General features: G+C 40.6%; 1 protein-coding gene across 2 annotated transcripts in view; it reads left to right on the top strand.

The window, feature by feature from the left end:
- syngr1b (synaptogyrin 1b) overlaps positions 1–15166 on the top strand; it is a 41330-nt gene extending 26164 nt beyond the window's left edge. Inside the window, exons 2-4 of one of the 2 annotated variants that reach the window (XM_033624718.2) lie at positions 6046–6283; positions 8731–8876; positions 12111–15166. In XM_033624718.2, the coding sequence (XP_033480609.1) occupies positions 6046–6283; positions 8731–8876; positions 12111–12323 (597 nt within the window). In that variant the 3' untranslated portion in view covers positions 12324–15166. Of the gene's footprint in view, positions 1–6045; positions 6284–8730; positions 8877–9130; positions 11577–12110 lie in introns of those variants that run through there. The other variant, XM_033624720.2, reaches the window with a different exon arrangement.
- Positions 15167–18182: the final 3016 nt, after the last annotated feature.

Raw genomic sequence — 18182 nt, 5'->3', positions numbered from 1 at the left:
GTACTTTAAACGTGTCTTTGAAATAATTAATTTTCAATGCTTATACATGTGCAGCATCAAATATTACTTTTCAGCAAATGATGGCGCATTGTATCACACACCATGTTAACATGGACAGACGCAGCACAGGTACATACCAGGTCTATAATAGAGGTGTAAAGATCATCGATTCAATGATCAGCAATCCAATATTATTGATGCAAAGTGAAAAAATGAATACACATCATCGTTTTCAATATGTGCCTTTATTTTACAAATCCAATGGCAAATTTGTGTCACCATTTCCATCCAAGCATACTTCCCTCCTAAACATTTAAACAGTGCTAGTGACCTAGTGCCAGGCAGATAATGGTGAGCAGCAGGGAAAAAAACACAGTGAGGATATTTACTAATATCGTCTGATATGGATCGCAAGCCCCTGAATCAAATCAAAATCATATCGTGGCAGACTTTGTGATTTCAGCAAATATTATATCACTGTCGAAAGAATCAATATAATATTGCATTGTGATAAAACTTGTGATTTACACCCCTAGTCTATGAATATCACTAATTACCATGTTCCTGTCTAGTATTACCTACGAGAACTGGGGCCGTATTCACAAACATTCTGTGTAGGCTCTCAGAGAGTTCCTAACTTAGTCTAAAAACAGATGTGATTGGTTGTCCTTTTGTGAGCCTGCAGGGTGTGGACACCAGTGGAAATGAAATGAACTGCATCACAATATGAGAATATGAATGTTGTCATTGTTGGTGAGATCACTCTGCTGAGGACAGGTTGAGACAGACCCAAGTCATCACTGCAGCATTGTTTTCTAAATATCTTAGTGTCGTGATCATTTTATTTCAGGCATTATAGTGTTATTGCGTTGGTCTTAACTTTAAGGGGAAATTCTACTCTAAGAATTGTCTTAGAATTTGATCACAAGGAGCAAATCTTGGTACTAGGAACCTTTGTGATTATGTGCCCTGATGTATAAATGATGGTTTTGTTACCTTTGAACAGAGCCAGGCTAGCTGCCCAGTTTCTAGTCTTAATGCTACGCTAAGCTAGCCAGACTGGCCATTGGGCAGTGTGAGAATTTTCCCAATGTGCTGTGTACAGACATGTCATTATCTGTATCTGTTGAACCAACAAAATGATGTGTCTCTGTGTCTGTATTCTGATCGAAGACTGGAGGTGGGTGTGGCTTATACCAGAAGTGACGTTAAATCTGCAACTACTGTACTTTTAATCTTTCTCCTTTAAAAAAAAAAAGAAAGAAATAGTCACATGTGTATCCTTCTGCTAACTTCGCCAAGGTCCATCACTAGCTCTCCCCGTCAGCTCGATCTGGACCACTGTAATGCATTGACCATGAGTGTCAGTATATGAGCACACTCTAGTTCTAGCTGATTTGGCCATGGAGATATGAGTGATGACTGGCTTGACCAGAGTTCCTTTCAGAAAGTGCTCTGCAGGTGACCAAAGGTCCAGTATGTAGGAGATAGGAGCCCATATTGGCAGAAATAGTATACTATTCCTCACTGTGTTTTTCATTAGTTGATAATCACTTGAAAAAAAATCAGTGTGTTTTCATTACCTTAGAACAGGCCATTAATGTCTACATAAGGAGCCGGTCCTTTCCACAGAGTCCACCATGTTGTTTCTACACTAGCCCAGAACAGATAAACCAAACACTGACTCTGCTTAGCAGGGACATCTGGACCCACTGGTTTCCAGTGAATAAGCACCCCCCATCAGTAGCTGTCTGAAGACAAGGGATGAGCTTATATAGCTAGCTGTAGACTTTGTTAGTTGGCTTAGGTTGGGAGACTCCAGTTTGTTTGTGTGGACTACCTTTTGGTTTTGTTAATGCACAAAGGCATTCAGCACTTGTTCACTCACTTGTTCAGCTTGTTTAATGGGAAAGGTTGTTGTTATAGTCAGTGATTGGGCCTTGACACACTCCCACACTCTTGTGCATTGCTCCTCATGTCTGTCTTGCTCCGCCTGCCCCTTCAACTAAAATCTTGTTTGTCTCCCTCTATAGTCTTTAAGATTCTTCCCCTTGTACCAAGGTTGTGGATATCATCCTGTGAAAAGCAGTTCAGCTATTGCTGGGATTTCATCTGGGATTGGTGGGAGAGATCGTGGTGGAACCACTTTTTTCTATGAGGGCATTGTGACCACCTTCTCTGAGCATAATACAATCAATACAAAGTGACAGATTTTTCTTTTTTTCTAATATGTACTCATTGATCGACAAACGTGTCAGTTTGTCGTATCAAATTGGGGCCACTTGACAGCAAATTCAAATGCTGCTTCTTGATGCCAGTCTGCCCCTGCTGCTGGCTGTAGCTTTTTATTGAACCGACAGAATTGATAACAATATTCATCCTTTCATCTAACTCTTGGCAAAAAAGCAAATAAGTCCATTTCCCAAAACATTAAACTATTCCTTGAAGAACAAATAGATATTGATATCCACCTGAAGTGCAATCTTTGCTTTCAAAGATTCTGGTGATGCAAAGTGAAAATGCCCTTGTGCGTTCTTTGTTGTGTTGATTTAGCAGAGGCAGAGATATAATGACGCTGGCATGCAAAACACCTGCGGTACTGTTAGGAACCTTATGTGATACTAATAAATATAGTGGAGGTCACCAGAGTGTGTGGTCCCATGCCATTTGGAGTTCCACAGTGTTAAAAAGGTTGAAGATGCTTGTTATGGATTCTTGATAACACGAAATTAAATGGTAGAGGGATTTATAAATGATACTTAAGTAATTTAATTTTGTGATGTTAATTTTTTATTTGGGAGGGAGTGTGCATATCTAAAATAATTGCACTGAAGTAAGGTAATTTGCATCTGCAGTCCCTGGGCAGAAAAGACAACTAATAAGTTCAAGATAATAATAATAAAACAGGATGCGATAAGTTGTAATTTCACAGACATTTAGGTGTAGTAAAGTTTGGAATTTTAAAAAATGATGTGGGAAAAAATGCAGCAATTGGTTACTCTTCACACAATAGACTGTCAAATTTACTGAATATTTTCCAAATTAATACAGGAAACATAACATCCTCAGTGAGCATTATATATGCATTATTTTATATTATGTAGCAGTCATACAAAATTGCAGAATAGCAGAGAATTCTTCCGCAGTCAAACTCCATGTTTTAAGAGAAACCCCAGAGGCACATTGAGCAAAACTGTTTGAAAAAGACATGAGGGATTATTCATAAAACTCCCCTGCAGGGTTGTCGTGACATTATGGGCTGAGAGCGTCATGCTGAAGTGTTCCCTTATTCATAAATTACCCGGTCAGTCTAAATATACCATCAGACTACAGCAGGTGGTTTTCTTTTGGGCTGAAAAGGGCTTTTATGAATTATTACGAAACATGCGAGTGGAGAAGAGGTGAGGTGGGGGTGTACAAACACAATACTGAGCAGGGGAGTTCAGATTAGTGAATGAAAATCCGCTCAGCCGCACACACACACTCGGGAACAAACAGTCAGCGTGAAAGTACAAGCATAATTAGGATGGACAATGGGTTCACGGCAAACAGACTCCAAACACAGGCTTTGTAAAGACATGCAAATTAAAATGACTAATATTTACTTATTTAAACTGTCCAAAAAATCTAGCTGCAGTTAAGTAAGTAAAAGTTTAAGAAAATTTTTTAATAGGATGAATTCCCAGATGAGGTAATAACATTTTTATGACTATCTTAACCAAAGACACTAAAGTTCTAAAGGTCCAGTGTGTAGGATTTTAGGGGATCCATTGACAGAAATTGAAACTAGTATACATAAGTATGTTTACATTAATGTATAATCATCTTAAGCTAAGAATCATGTATTCATTAGCTCAGAAAGAGCCCTTCATATCCACATAGGGAGCAGGTCCTCTTTCAAGGAGTCCGCCATGTTTCTACAGTAGCTTAGAACGGACAAACTAAGCACTGCCTCTAGGTTGGGTCGCATTTTTATGTTACCTAAAGGCCACTGTAGTTCTCTGACATGCTTGGAAAGAGATGGGTGAGTGGAGGGGTAGCAAAATGTCCAACCTCACGGCTAGTCATCACTAAGTCCTACACACTGGTCGCTAGGGTTGGGTCGGTTCTCGGTGATACCAATTCGGTTCGATATTCTGTCTTGGACCGGGTTTTTTTTTTTTTTTGAGACTGACTGGACCGCATATGAACATACGCGGAGCGGACTCTGCGGAGGTCCGTCCGGACTAAAAGCGGCTGTCCGCAAGCCCTGTGCGCGCAAAGCTCAGATTTTACAACCGTGCACCAGTGTCACACAAAAGACTGCTCGGCATGTATTTTTCACATCGCGGGGATTTTTCGCGGGGATTTTTACAGGAAACTGAGCTAGGGGGTGCGAGTGCGCATGCGCCGAGGCCTCTACTGTAGCCTGGAATTTGTTTAACAGTGACGGGGAGTCGATAATGGCGGACAGTTTAGTCTCAAAAAAATCAAAGAATGCTCCAATATGGCAACACTTTGGCTTTGAGCCAGATGAAGGAGGCACTGATTGAGTAAGCTAAACCTGCAAATTTATTTGTATGGAATAAAAGAAACAATGTGTTACTGTCACTCTGTTGTCCTATAGTCGTTTTTTATTTTAAATGAGTCAACTGCGCCCCCAAGTGGCGAAAATCCAGTATTACCGACTTGATGCCGTTTTTCACAACAACTGGACCGTTTTGTTTTTTCTCATACCGACCCAACCCTACTGGTCGCTGAAGTAATATTTGTCATTTGAAGTTTTTTTTATTTATGCTTTACTTTTTTCAGCAATATTTTCCAAAAGGTCTTTATTAAAGTTGAAATGATAAGTCAATTAGTCTTAAGTAGATGCCAGTTTACCAGTTTACTGACTATGTCTGGTGCAAGGTTGTTCAGACACTTTAACATTAATTTTAAAACTGTCAAAACTCAATATATTGTATTTCTGTAGAATTAGGCTGTGGTGCCATCCAGCAGGTTTCTGATCCATTACTTCCAATACCTGTTTATATAATGACCTAATGGGTGTGTGCGATCGATTGGCCTGACCCCACACAGTTATACAGTCTGATAAATGGGGAATTATCATAGGATGCATGAACTGCTGTGCTGCCCTTAAAGGTATATATTTTCTTATTAAGGGAAAGCAATTTAGATTTGTTTTAACAGTTTTGCACAGTCTTTTCACGTCTATCAAACTTAAGCTGAGAATCTAAAATTACATCTAAAAATTTAGACTCATGTCATAAGAAAATTTGCTTTATAGTTGTCAGTAACTTTTAATAGTTGATAGGTTATTTGTTTCAGTAACTTTCAAGCAAAAATGTAAAACATTTCCGGTTTCAAACTCTCAGATGTGGGAATTTTCTTCTTATCTTCATTTTAATATCACTGTTAGTCAGACAAAACAAAGCAATTTGATGACTGGCAGATGTAACCCTGATTCTGTTTCAAGTTCATCATGGATGTTCCATTATGAGTGGCTGCTGTCCTTTAAAGATGTAAATACATTGTCAGACACTATGAAACACCACGTGAATGCCTAAATCTTCCTTTTCATGAACTGTTGTCATTCATCTTTTGGTGTTATCTGGTTTACTATGCAAAATACTCAGATCATGTTGTGAAGTGTCGTGTCATTCGTGTCACACGTGAATTGATGTCTGGGCACAACAGTAATACTTAAAAGACAGAAGAAGTATTCAAAGCATGGAGGTCAGTTTGTGCCGATTTTTGAGCAAATATGATGAAGTTGCTGCCTTCCCATTGCTGGAAAGAACAGTGGTGTATCCAGATGAGTGTGAAGACACCATTAGTACGTGAGCTTAAAACAGTTGGCATTGGTCTTTTGGCACGCCATACACCACCAGTGTGTGTTTTCCCTTTTAAGAGTGATTATGTAAATAATAAAAGACAGCTCTCTTTTACCAGGTATCTTTAAATTGTATCCTGTTTATCAATGTCCTGACCGTACCTTTAGAGCTACAGGGGGTTGCCTTAGTACTTTTCTCACAGTTTCGTCCCTTCTTTTCACCTCTTCAGCTCTTCTCCATCGTGATCTTCGGCTGCATCGCCAACGAGGGCTACATCAACCGCCCCGACGAAGTGGAAGAGTACTGCATCTTCAACCGCAACCAGAACGCCTGTAATTATGGCGTCTTCATGGGCTCCATGGCCTTCCTCTGCTGCATGGCCTTCCTGGCTCTGGACGTCTACTTTCCCCAAATCAGCAGCGTCAAAGACCGTAAGAAGGCAGTGCTGGCTGATGTCGGGGTGTCAGGTAAAGCCATTATGCATTCATACTTCATTTAGCTTCATTTAGTTCTGATAAAGATTCATTTGATAATTTTGGTTTCAATTAGTCCTCCTCTTTTTCTTCCTAAATCCACTTCCCACACACTCTCTACAGAAGAGTGAAGCTTCTTAAAAGCAAGAGGAAACATTGACTGCATAGCATTAAGGCAGAGACAGATGCATGAACAGGAGTTTAAAGACCGTGTGCAAGGCAGTTGATACAAATGAACCTGGAACAAATAAATTCAAGTTGAATAGCTCTTTGAAAACAGATTCATAAAGTGCTCAACAGCTTGTGAGGCAATAACACTTAAAACCTAATAAAATAAATTAGTACAAGGCAATCAGAGAGCACATGTCCCACCAACGCAGCTATCCTTTTTAATTTTTTCTTTTTGCTGTAGCACCCAAGGACATGACTGCCATGATTTACAGAAAAAGATTTTTCTTGACCCACAATTTAACACATACCAAATCTGATCAGTCATTTCTTTATCTGACAGGCACTTTGTTTGAAGCATAAGAAGCTCAGATAAATCAACACATATCCTTACGTTAACTGCCCTGGGGCATGCTGGGAGGGTTCCCCACAGCCTACCTCTTGGGACCCACAACACGATTAGCTTATCCAGCTGTCATGACAACCATTACAGCAAATTCACAGACACAGAAGAGACTAAAAGAGGCTAAAAGAATGAGTGAGAATGTGTTGATTTGATGGATTGATTAATGATGTGAGAAAATTGTTCCTCATTAATGAGTTTAACAATAAAAAGATACAGTACTAAAAGCAGGTTTGGGAAAATTGGAAAGAGCAGCTTGTGATTTTTATCATTAAATCCGCTCTAAAGAAACAAGTCTAGCTGATGTTATTGCTGCTGTTGCCATACTTTGTATAGGAAGTTGACTTAGCATACATGCTGAGTGCCAGGATTGTCCTCTTTTCAACTCGTACATTTCTACTCTTGTGCTACCAGACTGCATGTACTGGGGTCGGGGTCAAGGTGCTTATCTTGTGAGTCAGCTATAAGGTTCCGACATTTAATCTCTTTCTCCTAGACCGATTTTCTCAGCTGATAAAAAGTCCCAAAGTACCCCACCCTCAGAGAAAATGAGCCCTCTTTTCAGTCTATAAAGAAATGACATTTCAGAGATTGGTAATTAGGTTATCATCACAACAAAGGGAGAGGAGGTGTGAGTGGGATAATAAGGAGAGGAGGACTCTTCTGGTGCTAACAAGCCTCTGAGACATTATGTTTTGGTGTCTCCTCAGCGGCTTCCTCTCCTCTCCTGCTGCACTGCCTCTGCAGTGAACTCAGACATGATGACAAGATAGTCAAGTGTTGAGTCGCTTAATGAGGCCGGTTCTGTCACAGACAAGATTTTCCTTCCCCATTTTCATCACTCACACACTTTCTGTCTCTCTTTCTCCCACTACCTCTGTGTTGTAATATGAAATGCTTTAAACCCTTACTTTAAGAAGAGGACAGCTGGTACATGTGTCCTGATCAGACCACAGTCATGTTTCTGATTACATTCTAGCTTTTGTCTCCTCAGTGACCACACATTTAGCAGCAGTAGATGTGACTGGGTGATGTTTGAATCCCCTTAATATCTTGGTCCTCCTCTAGTTGCAACAACTGGCCAGCAGGATAGAACCTAATCTGGTTTTGGGGTTGCTGCTGTTTATCTTCTCATTTTACATGTGGAATTCCACAAGGATCAATCCTTGGTCCCTTTTTGTTTTCAACAGATTCACAACTGCCTCCACAGTCCTCATCATTGTTATACTAATAATATACAGTTTAATTTCACACTCTGGACCTCCAACTATAGCAGTTTAGCTGTTTTAGCCTACCTTCCTGATGCCAATGTATCTAAGTATTTGACTTACTTTAAATCTAAATTATACCACCTCAACAGGTCAGAGGCCCCACCATGGATTGGACTTGGCTCTGACCTGTCTAGGCACTGACACAGCACCCATGGGGGTGCCCTGGGGTGTTTGGACCGAGGGAGCTGGTGGCAGATCTTTTGAGTCCTGTGGGTTGTGAGGTGGGATATTGGCACGTCCCAAAGATGCTCAATCGGATTGGGGTCTGGAGAATTTGGAGGATAGATAGAGGCCTTGAGCTCTTTGTTATTATCAAGCCATTCTTGAACTGTTTTGTGGCATGGTGCATTGTCCTGCTGCCACTGCCATCAGGGAGTGCTCTTGCCATAAGGTGGGTGGGGTATGTAGTCCGCAAGGGTGTGGTGCATGTCGAGTGGCATCTACATGAATGCCAGGACCCAGCAGGTTTCCCAGCAGAACATTGTATTGTAATAAGGTGAACAGGGTTATTCACGTCACTTGTAGGTGGTTTTAATGTTTAAGCTGATAGGTGTATAGCATTATTTTAACACTGTTTATGTATCTGTCTCTCTTCCCAGCGTTCTGGTCCTTCATGTGGTTTGTGGGTTTCTGTTTCTTGGCAAACCAGTGGCAGGTGACCAAACATGAGGACAACCCACTGAGGGAGGGAGGAGACGCTGCCCGGGCAGCCATCACCTTCTCCTTCTTCTCCATCTTCACCTGGGTAAGGGCCTCCACACCTCATTGGTGCTTCGTATAACACTACACAACAAAACACCTGCCGTTAGGTGGTGATGGATGTCCTAAGAAGACACTGAACACCTTAGATTGTGGATCACCCTTGTGTTCTTTTTGATGAGCTATTGAAAATGTGAATGCCTGCTGTTCCTCCATTTTCTTTTTGGTTAGTGTTTGGATATGTGTGGTCATGTTAATTTGTATGTGTACAAGTGATCTCATAAGATGTTGTTCCAACAGGGTGCTCAGACTCTCTTCTCTATGGAGAAGTTAAAGAATGTGTCGTTTGAAGAGGAGTACACCAAGCTTTTCCCCCCTCAGCCCCATCAACCTTTTGTCTGACTCTGCTCTGTCTTCTCTCCCTGCTGCCTTAACCCTCCACAGTTGGTCCTACACACTTTTATTACTCAGCTGTGGCTGCGCTTGTTTAAAGGCACCTAGTCACATGAAAGTTGTACCATCATTGACGCCAGTAAGATGTTGCTTGATGTTTTTTCCTACCATAGTTTATTTTCTGACCCAAGCACAATGTGATGATAATGTGTGCGCAGGTGGGTTGATTCAATTGTTGATCAATATGCATGACTCAACAATTACATCGCCAAATGCTGAGATTTTTGGCCTTTAACACCCACTTAAATTCCTGTAATCCGTTCTGGAATGAAAGCTCCCTGCCCACTGGAATTTTAAAATGCTCCCGACCAAAATCTTACATTACAAATTCATGGAGGAGTCTGTTTGAAATTTGAATTAAAACAAGACGTCAGACATTACAGACAAGCAGTATGTTTTAAAATGTGACCATGTGGTTGTTCAGTTTTTTTTACTTTATATTCAGAGCTGGCAGGTCAGTGGTGCATTGCTGAAGTAGCTGGGTGTACTGTAACACAGGCACAGAATCTGCCCAGCTGTAGCTTTATCCCCAAACCTGGAGCCTTTCAAGTGCAGTCTCAATTTATAGAACAGAGCACCACTTCTTCTCATCATTAACATGGTGGTCTACAGAGACATTGGTGCTTTAACCTTTTGCTATAGGGGACAGTTTTTATATGTAACAGTTCAGTTATGTGATTTCACTTTTTTTTTTAAACTGACTTGTTTTGTCAATACGTTGCTTAAAACTGTAAAGGTTTTGTATTTCTTTTGCTTTTTGATAAAGCTACATTCAAAATCTTCTCCTCAGTCCTTAAAAGAATAGTTTTACATTTTGGGGAATACACTTATTAACTGAGTCTCCTGCTTTCAGTCTGCATTGGCCCCTCCCGGATGTTGCAATACTGTGATCACAAGAGTCAGGGCCATTTCAAAGTCGATGCACGCAACGCACACAAGCGACGCGAGCAGAGCACTTCCTTTCATAGTCAACACATTGAACGCAAGCGACACGGGCGACACTTGAAATGCAATACATCGCTCACGCAATAGGGGGTAACAGAGTCACCGGTACATTCTGGCTAGCTGGTACTGCTGTAGCTAGCTAGTACTGCTATTTTATTAGAGTGCAGGGCACTAGAACTGTCATATTTCATACCTGCTCCTTCTGTGAATAACAAAAAGTGGTTAATTTCAAGTACGTCACTTGCATTATCACCCCCGCTGGCAACGCATGGTATTACACGCGTCGCAAATTTTAAAAAAAATGGACAACACATTTTGAGATGCAAGCACTTCATGGTGGCCAATGCGTCTCGATGCGTCCCAAGGCATTTGCATCTGCGTGCCTTTGCCTCGACTATGAAACGGCCCTTAATGTAAATTCAATCAATCCCTGTGAATTCTGCACGACCTTGCAATTTCCGACAACTTTTCGGCAAATTTGACCAACCGTTGTAGTTTCCATGTGTCACCAAATTCACTGTCTTGTTTCTGACGTGCAACACAAACATCTCACATTTACAACACAAGTTACTGCTAAAGGCTGTGCAGTGACAAACTGTGTAATACTTTAGGAATAAAAAGTCTCAAATAAAATGCAAGCATGGTATGAAAACTTTTTTAAGGCCTTTTTGGTAAGGTTACTGAGAACTCAGTGTGGTTTTATTCTTACTCGTGTTGAAGAGACAGACATTAAATCTTCTCATCTAATGCTCAGCTTTAAAGTGGAGACATGTATTTCCCAAAATGTCAGACTATTCCTTTCATTTCTCCAGTGTTGCATATCAAAGTTTTTCGATGTGAATCTCATTGTTTTTCCCTCTTTGACTGTTTCATTAAGTTTTATAGGTAGATTAGTTGTTTTTTTTATAGCTTTTTGAGATTTACTTCACAGTTTGATTGGACTGTTTTTAATTAAATTGAAGTATCAAACGGTTTTATTGCATTAGAATTTTATAGACTGGTGCATGTAACTGGGCCATAAATAAGTTTTATTACATGACTACTATATTAACATGTCCCACATCCATTTTAACAAAAAACAAAAAAATGTGAATTTTTAGGGTTCTGTCTGTAAATTGTGTTTTTATTTTATCAAGAAGTAACAATTTCTCTAAAGGTTTATTGACTTGTTTCATATTATGCAATCACCCAACCCGACAAAATCTTCGATGGGCCCGTGACAGAGTGGTGTATCAGACTGAAAGAGTCAAAACTGTTCAACCAGATTCGATCTGTCTGCAACATCTTATCGATTTGAGACACACCAGTAAATAAAACCCTCGTGAAACTTCCCAGCACTGAGAGCTTACATCAGCTCAACTCCCTCTGTGGTGTTCTCTCTCTCTTTCTGTGAGTGTCTGTGTTTGTTCTGTGTGCCCATTGTATCGTTGGCTTTGGTCCACTGTTGCCTTGAAACATCTGTAGTTATCGACAAAAATGAGTCTTGTGGTGTTTTACAGTGCAGGGCCTCAGCTGTTTAATAATGCACGCAGACACAGTTTAATTGCTTGGTCTCTATGCCGCTGTGGACTTGAGTGGCGCTGAGGTGGTGTTTCTCATTATGGAGCTGAACAATGGATAAATAGCCTTTTTGCAGCGCTGCCTATAGAACTAACTTGCTCTGACTGACTAAATGACTCACTCAAACTACCTAATAAGCTTCATAAGCTTTCCAAGCCAACTAATCAATGTTTCCTTCTCTCTCTTTCTCCTCCCCAAACCCCTGCTCTAACACTTCTGCATCTCTGCTTCTACATCTATCCATTTCGCCACACCTTTCCCCCATCTATTTATCCTCTTTGCCTTCCTGTCGGCTTCCATCTCCAATCCCTCCGTCCCCAAGGCGGGCCAGTCCTTCCTGGGCTACCAGAGGTACAAGCTAGGGGCCGACTCAGCCCTCTTCTCCCAGGACTACACAGACCCCAGCCAGGACGCAGCCGGAGCCCCTTACACCTCCTTCGGTGGGGACGACCTGGAGAGCCCAGGAGGAGGGGGCCAGGCCAACAGCGACGGGGCCTTTGATGGCACCGGAGGCTACCAACGTCAGGACTACTGAGAAATATAATAGGGGGGGAAGACCTTGTGAAGTTGCCCATAGTTCCTAATTTAGAGCAGGATTTGTGTAGTTTCTGTCACACTAAAAAATATTACAGTTTGGTTAATATAGCACAGACGCAATACCAGTACCAATGGGTTGTTTTGGCCCAGTGTTAGACACAACAACCACCCCAAAGTCAAAAATTCTTTTTACATTGTAGTTCAGCTGAGCAGGACTCCATTAACGTTAAAACCCGCTGCCTCTGCACACTCGTCGCCAGACTCCCTCTACACCTCTGCTGGACTCTGCGTTGTGATTTTTTTCTTCATAGTTGCAGTGGAGTGTCTTGTGGAGAGAAGGAGGCAGTAGACGCAGGATTTGGGATTGTGGTTGAGACCTTGACTGCGGTTTATCTCACAGTAACACTCAATAACATCTCTGTTGCTGGCATCACATCCTCAACAAAATCATCAACCTTGCAGGGCAAGAGAAAATAAAATTTGAAAAACATTGCGTCCTAAGCAAAATCTCAAAGCTACGGTGCCCTGCTGGGGACAAACAGTGTGAACTACCACGCTTGCTGCGAAATAGACAGCATGATAGCACCTCCCACTGGCTTAAACAGGTAGCTGTCTTACATTTACATCTGGAGCTGTCACTAACATGAGCTGCTCACGCATGAGTAGATGCACACTTCCTTCTGTGCAGTGATACAGGTGGTGGTTGTAGTTTGGTAGAAAGAAAATAGTTCCTACATGGTTTTGTAGTTTATCCTGAGTAACAGCATCATTATTTCTGGAGAGAGACATTACTGCTGAGTTTGTCAGATGTGCTTTTTCGCTCTGTGAGCACCAAATGACAAGTGCTATCTAGTCTTATTATATTTGAGACAAGGCAGACATCTCTATGGTCGATATCTCACACCAAAACAATCTGGATTGATAAACAGCACTACAGGTAACGGGAAAAATATGTATTTTTGATTTTGGGATGCACTGTTTATTTAAATTTTACCTTAAATCTGTCACAAATTGGTTGTTAAAGCTGCATTGGGTAACTTTTCTAAAAAATAACTTGTTATATTTGCTGAAACTGTCACCACATCCTGATAGGAGTACATGAGACGTTAATCCGTGGGGGAAAAAAACACGTTCCTCTGCCTCCTCCGAATGCTTCTGCTTTGCATTTGCAAGAATCCACCGTGCCTGAACGAAAAACAACCAATCAGAGCCAGGAGGACTCTCTAACTCAGTGTCAATCACAGCTCGTGCACATGCTGCAGAACTCCAGTGAAGCTCAAGCTGGGCTCTGATTGGTTGTTTTCATTCGGGGCAGTTGATTCTTGCAAATGCCATTAGAAGCACTAATGGCCCACAAATTATCTGTCTCATTCGCTACAATCAGGATATAGTGACAGTTTCAGCAAATATGGCAAAACGTTTTTTTCTATAAAACTTACCTACTGTAGCTTAAAGTGTACAAAACAATCAGCAAAGAACACTCAAAACTGCAAAATAATTGATAACAATTAGTCACATGTAAGATTCAAAAAAGCTAACACCAATACTGAATGAGAACAACCCATTGTGATTTTTTTTAATGCAAGGGTACTGCGTAGACTGGAGACATTATTGCATTAGTGCTATATGAACTCAAATTGGGTCAGTTTTGACATAATGACTTTTAGTGCGAGCATGCGTGCAAAAATGAAAGCACTTAGCTGGGAGGAAAAGTTGGTGGATTTCATGCCTGTGACATGTCGGTTATCGGGCTGATTTCCATATAAAGCTATATTCATCTCTGAGTCAGAAACTGTGGGCAACTTTCCAGATTTTTGGACAAGATGTCAATTAGGTGTGAGTCTGCGGTAGAACAAGAGCAAGGGGTTCAGGGTATCCATGGGAAAAGGTATTGGGATGTAGAGAGTCACTTGGTGCAGTTAAAGATGTCAGGAACAATTTAGGGGCATAAAAGGAGTGTGGGATGAATCGGGAGGTCAAAGGTTTGCAGAAACGGTCACTCTGTAGCAGATCGATGCTTGTGACCACATTGCCTTCATCCTCTGAGGTCTGCTGTCAGTAAGCAAAACGATCAGTGTTAGTTGAAACACACACAGACACACGAAAAACACACACATGCAAGCACAGGACATACAGATTTTTAACATACAACACAAGTTTCTGCTGACGAAATTCCTTAGAGGTGCATTACAGGATCTCAGCATAGACAAACAAGCAACAGTGGCATATCTGGCAACTAATCCCCTCAGTTGTAACACAGGACTGTGTTTGTGCGTGGGTCGAAAGGTCTCCATTGGGTTTTTGTTTTTATGTGTGGGTGTGGGACAGTGTGTCTTTTCTTATTTCCCTTAAGAACCCGCTTTTTCTTTCCTCGATTGTTGCCTTAGTGCTGACTGCCAAGCAAAATCCAACGAACACAGGGCAACATAACACCCAACATGCAGCATATCACAGTTCTCTCTCAGCATCTTTAGAGCAAAAATACAGCCGATAAAATTGTTTTTGTCCCCAAGCACGCAGAAACCCCGAACAAAATTAGCATTTGTCGACATTATAGCGCATCCAAAGTAAAAACGTTTCACATCAGCAGGCCTACAGACAACCTACCACACTGATAAACTACAGGTAATTTATCTTTTTCCCATTTTATTTCAACAAATCTGATGAGGCAACCACGAACATCCTGAGTATTTATGAACATGCTCCATTTTCTTAAAGAATAAAGTATATCTATCTCTCTATAAATATATGTAAATCTATAATTCAGTATATTAGAGTGTTTGGAAAAAAGATTATGCTTTATTTTAGGGCATTATGCTAGTTCTGTATAAAAAAAGAAAAGACTAAAGAAAGAAGATCTATGTTCTGTTGAGTGTTATTGTGATAAGATATATGGTGAGGTCATCCACGCCTCATATTTTACGTTGCTTTCAGGGTAAGGAGATGTTTTTATTTTGGGATAATAATACTAACTATAAGAAAAAAATACAGCAACAAAAAATGTGACCAAATTATCAAAGTATATATGCACATATATACTTTAAACTGTACAACTATGTAGACGTAGAAACGTGTGATGTTCCTTTGTGAAATCTGTCGAAAAAAGCAAGGTAAGATTTAAGACAAAAAAGGTTGTGTACAAATGTATGTTTTTGTTGTGTTTGATTTTAACCAATAAAAATAAAGAAAATACTGAGAAAGATATGAATGGCTGGTGTGGGATTTTTGGATTATAATTGCTTCACTCTGTTATTTATGCTTTTTAAAAACCTGATAAAAGTGTGTTTAGAAAGTGTCATATCGATAAATCTGTTTAACTTTCGGGTCCCCTCTAGTGTGGGGGATACATACATATGATACAATACATACACATGTCACCTACCATACTGCCTCATTGAATGAACGAATGAATGACTTCATTTTGAGCAAAATAAAAACAAAACATGCTCAAAAAGTAGTAGGAAGAACCGTACACTTATATAATCCTTCCCCCTTCTCAGTATTCATGTCTCAAAAATCGAAATTGTCAACAAGTATCTCAGTTTTAGATATTAAATATCCTCCTTAGACCCTGTGCCCTCATATGAGGACATCACATTTTGGGTTTACTCAACCTGTCCCAACACCCACACTTCCCCTAGAAATACCCACTTGCACTTGGTTGTGCGCATTCACGTTTAGGCTAGTGGTGTCCCAAAACAGAACTGAGGTAGTGGAAGGTCTCCAACACTTAAAACCCACCCTAGATTCCAAGGGAGCCTCGGCCCACACTTACATCCAAGTGGAGGATGAAATTTCCCAGAACACCTTGCAAAGTCAGCAACTTCGGCAAGTTTTGGAAAACAAATTGTTACTGTACGATCGGGACGTAGGCTATACAAACAACAGATAGCTGGACTAGCTTAACTCATCAGCAACTCGGTTGAACACAGTGTCAAAATATTTAAACAAAATCGATCAGAACTAGAAGACGTCGTAGGTGCTTCCCGTTTTCAGCATTTCTTCTCTGTTGAGTCATCAGACGGAGAAGAATAAACATAGCACACGCCACAACACAAGCGCTGGAGCTGGCATTTTCAAACCTGAATGACTACCGGTATCTTGCGTCGCTACTTGCTACTACACGTGACGTATGCCTGCATGTCGGCCACGCCGATTTGCATGATGTGGTGTCTCATTTCTTCGGGAAAGATCTCTACCCTAATATTTCTCACTTCCCTCATCAAGGGTTATCTCACAAACGAGGGCACTCAATACCAAGTGGAAGATTAAGGGGTAGAAATGGGATTGGGCCTTAATTCTACTTAACTTAATCCGCTGTCCTCGTTTGTGGACACTTTTTGTGCCATCTAGTGGTAGTAAGAGCACAATACACTAATCCATGTAAAAACAAGATGGCAGCCATCGCTGCCAAGTCAGTCTGCAGCCGATCCCACCAAAAAAATGGACAAAGTCCAAAACCTGATCACATTTTATGGTTGAAACTTGTTTGTTAATGGTAAATCATGTTTGTAGTTTGCTTTGGTAACAAATTTGACCAATTTTAGCAACAGTAACAAGCTAAGACACTGTTGATTACGATGTACTCATTTTAAGACATTGGGACTTAAATATTGTTGACAATGTTTAGTTTTTATATTTATTGGGTCCTACTGATCCCAAATAGCTAGGAGAAATTAAAAATGTAGACCAAACAAATGTTCGGACCTCAGGAGGATGTACAAACCCTATCCCAACCAAGCCCAGATAAATAAATAAACCAGCCTTTCAGCATCACCCCTCTTTGTCTGTATACCACTGAAAAATACTGTCTGTCCATCTTTTTAAAGTGCTCTACAGTTGTGCTTCCCTTTAACTCCTCGTCTGACTAGAGTAGACTATTTACATAATATACTCTTTTCAATTTAACCAAGTCCCCAAATTTCAATACATGTGATTTTAAAAACAGTGTGTCCGTATACTCCCTGTATCCAACATCATGTACAATCCTAATGGCGTTTTTTGTAACGTGTATTGTATATAAATTGCTGTTACCCCAGACCTCCACACATCAATTAAGATGCGGTAAAATGGGTGAGCAGTGGATGGTGTATAGTAATTTATGGTCCAGTATGTGTCTTGATTTTTCCATAACTGCAGTGCTCCTTGCCAGCTTTGATTGAATGTGACTTATTCGATGCTTCCAGCTGATTTCGTGATTCAGTATCACACCCAGAAATTTACTTTCACACACATTTTCTACATCAACTATTAATTCAAACTACAGCACTTTGTCTTGATTGTTCAGGAAACCCTTATCAATGTTTCTGCAAACAAAGTAACAAGTGTACTAAAGATCATTTCAAGTTTGTTTCAGTCCGGTTTTGATAATGTGAAGTGTGAAACCACATTAAAGTCTGAAGACTATCTTGAGTGTCACTTTGTTACTTCACTGATATATTTCTACAAGAAAATGTGTTTCCAAGTCAAATAATTTAGAAACTTTGGACCTTCAAACCTTGTTGTTCCATTACTGTTTTCCCTGCAGTACTCTTATAACTAAAAAGCAAAAATCAACACGCCACAACATAGCCTGCCTTGCAAGTTCTGGGACCACTGATTGGCTGCTTATATTTAAAGAGCAGGAGATATAAAACTTTCTTGTCCCATTTTACCTAAGGCTGCAAATTACCTGACTTCACCCTACTGAGCAGCTGCAGTGAGACACAGACTGTGCAACATGTCTCCCTCTGCTGGCACTTTACCTGTAGCTTTTGGTTGGAGAAAGATAAACCATACTGAAACTCTTGTAATTCATTTCCCTTTCCTCCCTGTTGACCCAAACAGTGGAGTGCAAGAGATTATCATCCAAATATGC

Source organism: Epinephelus lanceolatus, chromosome 3, assembly GCF_041903045.1.
Source record: "Epinephelus lanceolatus isolate andai-2023 chromosome 3, ASM4190304v1, whole genome shotgun sequence".
NCBI classification, from domain to species: domain Eukaryota; kingdom Metazoa; phylum Chordata; class Actinopteri; order Perciformes; family Serranidae; genus Epinephelus; species Epinephelus lanceolatus.
Note: the sequence above shows the minus strand (reverse complement) of the source record. Positions and strands in the feature narration are given on the sequence as shown.